The sequence below is a fragment of the Hibiscus syriacus genome, unplaced genomic scaffold (assembly GCF_006381635.1).
Source record: "Hibiscus syriacus cultivar Baekdansim isolate YM2019G1 unplaced genomic scaffold, ASM638163v2 tig00110684_pilon, whole genome shotgun sequence".
Lineage (NCBI taxonomy): Eukaryota > Viridiplantae > Streptophyta > Magnoliopsida > Malvales > Malvaceae > Hibiscus > Hibiscus syriacus.
In genome coordinates, this window is record NW_024062824.1 from 1,937,594 (window position 1) to 1,943,593 (window position 6,000).

At 33.2% G+C, this 6,000-nt stretch overlaps 1 protein-coding gene and 1 pseudogene across 1 annotated transcript; one reads left to right on the forward strand and one right to left on the reverse strand.

Annotated features, from left to right (window-relative positions):
- Positions 1 to 804: 804 nt before the first annotated feature.
- On the reverse strand, positions 805 to 2,460 carry LOC120138369. Its single transcript, XM_039153853.1, has 3 exons — positions 2,173 to 2,460; positions 2,011 to 2,086; positions 805 to 965 (listed from the first exon to the last, which is right to left on the reverse strand). The coding sequence occupies exons 1-3, from the start codon at positions 2,458 to 2,460 to the stop codon at positions 805 to 807; spliced, it is 525 nt and encodes a 174-aa protein (XP_039009784.1).
- Positions 2,461 to 3,772: 1,312 nt separating this feature from the next.
- On the forward strand, positions 3,773 to 5,277 carry LOC120138370 (annotated as a pseudogene).
- Positions 5,278 to 6,000: the final 723 nt, after the last annotated feature.

A 6,000-nucleotide genomic window follows, 5' to 3' on the forward strand; every position in this document is an offset into this window, starting at 1 on the left:
ACAGAAAGATAGGTATGTTGGGCATACTAAGAATAACTATGATGATTGCATTAAATAAATCTTGTTTAACTGAGACGAATTTATTTGATCCTTATGGAGTATACGATTTAGTTCAAAACCAAATAACCATGATATACTTATGTATACATTAACGTTTATTTACAATCTTATGTCTCACTAAGTAAATACTGAATGTGTGTTGATTTCACGCGCAGGTAAAAGCAGATAATAGCCGAGTAAGGAGTGCAACAGTAGAAGTAGCTATCATCAATTTATGGTTGACTCGTCAGAAACAATAGGACAATCTGGTTTATTTTGAAAATTTGTTGGCATGTAATTAAAGTAAGAAAAATGCTCTGGAATGTATTTAACTTATAACTTCGTAATAGATTACAACGAATGTTTTGCTTTATATTAAAAATGTTTTGTTATGAAATTTTGAAACAAAATTTTATAAGTTTTACAAAGAAGTATATGTTTCTAAAAGTAATGTGACATATGTATCTTGTGTACGGAAACATATACGAGAAATGGGTGTTACATACAATTACAATAATAATGTTGAAGATAAAAAGGTTTGAAAGTGGTTCGAGAAAAGCTTTGAAAAACTACTTCATGTGATGGTGGATGTAAATCAGACACTTATTTAGGAACATAATCTTGCTAATTGTGAACCACAGAAGGCTTTAACTGAGAGTCAAAAACCTCTTCAAGATCATTAACCATTTTATCAAGCATCTCATGAGAATTTGACATACAACCTTGGTCATGTAAAGGCTCATTAACAAATGTGTCAAATAACTTTTAAGGATTAGACTCATCCAAGAATGAAGCAGATTGTGGTGCATCGTAGGAAACACTATCATAAAGAACAATAGGCAATGAAATGTTATGAAAAGGATCAACAACTGAGCCAGAAGATGATATGCTATGAAAAGGAATTATGCCTTCATGAAATGCAATATCTAGAGACACAACAATAGCATGAGTCTTCAAAATGTATACTTTGTACCATTTCATACCAAGAGCGTAACCAATGAAAATTCCAGGCAATCATCACTCGAAAAAATTTTCCGTATGTGCATGAAGCATAGAGACAAAGCATAAACACCCAAAAATCTTCACGTGCATGTAATCAGGGAGCTAAGAGTTGAAAACCTTATAGGATGACTTATTATCCAAGACTGAAGAAAGAAGTTTGTTGATAATATATGTATCTATGAGCAAGCAATTCTAAATTTGACAGACGGATAGTGCCAGATGATCTTACATAAATTATGGACTTATTTGGAAGTAGGATAGTACAATATTCAATGAAAATTAAAGAATCAAACAAATCTTTTGAATAACATAAGCCCCTGAATCAATAACCCAACATTTTCACCATCAAAAGAACTCAAATTTTTAATGTAAGAGAGGATCTTGCCTAATGAGTAGATGTGGATGTTAAATTTGACGTTGAAGCTGATTCGTGAGCATGGCTGTCAACTATTGGCACTAATGGGTAGATAAAGAATCAATATCGATAACAACGTTGATATGAGCAACCTGTGTCTCTTGGAACTCGATGACCAAGAATGACCATTGAACCCAGGGTTTCAAATCACGGTCAGAAAACATGATAACGCCCGCGAAATAGCGGTTTCGCCGCCGTCTGAGTTACCTGCTACACCCGCAATAGTACCCAATAGCACCCGCGATGGCCGCAATAGCGATCGCGACGGCCAAAATCATGGTAAACCCAAAATAATCGAAAACGTGACTGCGACCGCGATTTGAAACCCTAATTGTACCCAAGAGGATACCCATGAAGCTTGCAACATTTATCTTTAGTATGGCCCATCACATTACAGCGACTACATTGAGGATGAGACTTCTTTGGATTAACATTTTCTTTGATAACCAAAGGTAGCCTCAACAACTGGATTAGACAACGTAATGCCACATTCTTGAATGTCGAAAGAAAAAATTTTGTAATTGAGAAAAGAGGATCCAACAATAGAATCTGACCTCTCACTTGAGCAAAAGACTCATTCAGACCCATCAAGAATTGCATGGCTAACTCCTTTTCATGTTCATCTAGCATCTTTCAAACACCAAGCATGTACATGTAGGTTTAACATAAACTAACTCATTTCAAACAATCTTGATCTGTGTGTAGTAGTTACTTACTGTTAGGGACCCTTGAACCAGTTCACCTATCTTTTTTATTAAGGAAAAGATTCTTTGTCCATTTGTTTGCTGAAAACGTTCTTCAAGATCATTCCAAACAACAGTAGCAGTTGTGTAATACAAAAGACTAGTAGCAATATCTTCTAAGACTGAGTTCAAGATACAAGAATTTACAAGATTATTGGTTCTTGTCCAAGCACCAAGCAAATCAATAGAGACTGGATCCAGGTCAGATATGGAGCCATCAACAAACCCTAACTTATTTTTGGCTAATAAAGCCAATAACATCGATCGCTTCCAACTATTATGGTTGTCATTAAGTAAAGGGCTACATCACTAAGATCATGTCAGGATTGTCAGACTGGTGCAGGTAGTAAGGGTTATTGCCATGACCAACTGATCAGTGGTTTTAACCATGATGAAAAATGAAGAATTGAAGAAGACGAGAAAAACACGAGAAGAAAATGAGAAGATGATGGAAGAAAAAAAAAACTTTTGATATCATATAACGGCAGCAAGATGGAGAATAGCTTTCTTATTCAAACTTGATGGAATAAAATTTTAATAAGAAGAAGCTTAATACTTGAAGTATACAAAAACCATATATTTATAAGCTTGCTAAATAAATGTAATTGAGGTAAAAATAACTATATAACAGTTATATATTAGTTACTAACTTTAACAACAGCTTCAACAACCATGGGCAGAGTTAGCTTACAACGAGGTGTCATACGACACCCCAAAAGTTTTTGAGAAAAAAATATTCATAATTTTAATATAAAAATATTAAAAAAAATAAATTAGTATATTTTTAAAAGAATATTGATACCCTTAAAAATAAATTGACACTCATTATTTATTTTCATTCGATTAATAAAATTTTATATAATTTTTAAATTTAACACGGCTCAATAATTTTTTTAACTCCACACTATCAACGAATCTCTCCTCATAAAAAGGGTTTCTTTGAAAACTGCAGCTTCCGATGCAGTAGTAGCAATTTTTCTGGAACAGAATTTGTAGTTGTTGCGTCTAATTCTATTGCATGATCAATAGTACCAGTAGAAATATTGTCGTTCTCACTCAAAAATGTCTTCCTCTTTTTCCAATTCCTTCTTTTGCTCTTCGTCCTTTGTTTCATCCCGATTGACAACTTCTTTAACTAATATATCCCATGGTGTTGGTACAAATTCAGGTGTCCCCAAATTATTTTTATAATACAAGGTTTCTTTTCTTCCTTTTACTCTTTCAATCGTATTATTTAGCCTGTTAAACCAATCGGTATTTGTTGTGAAAATAAATATTTTAATTGGATTGTACCGGCTAATTTTTTTTTTAATGTTGAGCGGATTCCAAGTGGTTTGAGCAGTTTACCAGTAGTTTCTGAGTTCAGACAACTTCATATATCCGGTAATCACGCCTTTCAGCTGTTGAAAAATGTTAAGAAGTTTCCTTCCCTCAACTTCCCCTTTTGGTAAACAACCACATACTTTTGTGCTTTATGTGAACGCCTGGTTTGATTATTTACAACTTTTAGGGTGAGAAAAAATAAACTAAAACCGCTATACTTTTCTTTTGGTTGTTACATGTTTATCAATCTATGTGTGCATTTACCAGGGAGATTTCCCTTAAAAACAGTCATATTTTTCCTCCTGGTCTATTAGTCATCAACAAGGTCTCTTCTTCTGCAATATTTTCTACTTCTACATATGTTTACTTTCTTGTACGTAGATTAACAGGTGGGTTCAGATTTCAACGGCAAAGCCTGCTCGGTTCTGATATATTTTCATCAACAAGGTCTAAGATTTGCATGGAAACAATTTCATCAGTTCCATATCCATTCCAGCAGTATGGTTCATCTGGTATGTCCTCAGTTTCTTTACATTTTTTGTGTTCAATTATGCGAAAGTTCAGGTGAGGCATGCACAAGGACTGCACAATCTAGAACCAGACAGGAATCGAGATCCATTAACTTCATTTGAGTTTTTCGGCGCTCAGCTCACCTCTCAGGGCTGGCAACAGGTGATTTACACATAAACGAAAAGATGTTTGTGCCACCGGTCTGCTTAAGTGGATTGAGGTAGTCATCACTTCCCCCATGTCAAGGTACCAAAATTATCAGTCCCTGTAAAATCAAATATCCTACAAATTAAACACATTCAACTAATATATTCATGAGTTTGATGGGTTGAATTATTGCAGGACATTGAAAACAGCGGTAGGAATATTTCATGGTGAAGATGGAATAATTGATGAGACAAAAGCTTCGAACCGCCCACCGATTATAGCATTTGAACTTTGTCGTGAACGATTGGTATGCCTGCAAACATCCGACCATATGCACTTTTTTTATTCATTAAATCAATGATTGCAAACATGTAGATGTAGGGAAAATATGAATGTGACAAGAGAAGAAGCATCAGCCAATAAGGGTCTCGTTTCGGTGCAGTTGAGTTTTCATTGGCAAGTAGTATATGCTTCGTTAATTCCCTTTCTTCTTCTACTTTGATTAGAGTTGACCAATACCAGTAGTATATGAAGACGAAAATTTATGGAAAGCAAATGAAAGAGAACCCCTAGAAGATGTGTTAGGCAGGGGAATGAAGTTCTTCAATTGGTTAGCTCTACAACTTTGACTCAGATTTTGTTTCTTCATTTAGTTTGTTGAATGTAGTTCTTCATTTAGTTTGTTGAATGTAGGTGTTATGAAATGTTTTTGCAGCAAGCGATGATTGAACTTATTAATACTAACAAATGTCTTCCCTTGATGGAAGACGATCCACGAAGCCGGTTAGTGTTATTAGCAAATGACTTCCCTTAGTGTTTTTTGCAGCAAGTGTTTAATTTAGGATTAAAAAGAAATACCGTTGAATGTTCAAGTGACTAGCTTTCGATGTTTATCTATGCAGGTTTCAAAACTGTGATATACGTTCTGTAATTATTTTTTATGAAAGGTGAGCATATCTATTTAACACCATGTCACCATGTGTGAGGATATGATAATTTTTTTTTTTGTAATTTTGGATTAAGTAAATTCTTAATTCTTTTATTGATTAATTTTGTAGTGCGACGGGATTGGGATCAGGTTCGGTGCCTACGAACTAATTAATATCTGCTATTTTGGGTCCGACTTTGAAGACTGAAGAGCTGGGTGTTTTTCAAATAAAGTACATTTACTCACTACTTTAATTGCTTTATCAGTTTTTTTTGCCCGTAATCCGATATCATAAGTGAGAATGTTATTCAGAACGGCAGGTCTACTTTAGTCTTTATGTTTGGGCGGTCAATATTGGTTGGGTATTTTTCGTCTTTTCTTATCCTGCCGTCGGTCCTTGCCGTTGTTTTTGCTATGCCCTCCATTATAGCAATTTAATGTTTATATAAGATATAGGCTACTTCAACGTCTTTTATATTTTTTTCTCATATGATTTTGGTTTTAATAGTTAATTTCTCCCATATTTTACTTCATTCTTCAATTTAATTTGTTTTCCCTCTTATTTTTTCATATGATAAGTTCTAGATTCTTTAAAAGTATTCTCATTTTCTTTATTAGTGTATTTCTTTCCCTTTCTCTCTATTTAAAATTAAGATTAAATTTAAAATTTATAAAAAAAAAGTCATCAAATCAAAATATATCATAATTATAAAAATGTTGAAATTTAAAATACAGAAAATAAAAAATATGAATAAATTATGAAATATTAAAGAAAACCATTTTTTTAGAATTTATATTTTTAACTTATGTTCAATTAATTCTAAAATTTAAAATTCAAAAAATCAGAAAAATTGAAAAATGATTTTTCTAAAAATATTTTTTATTTTTATATA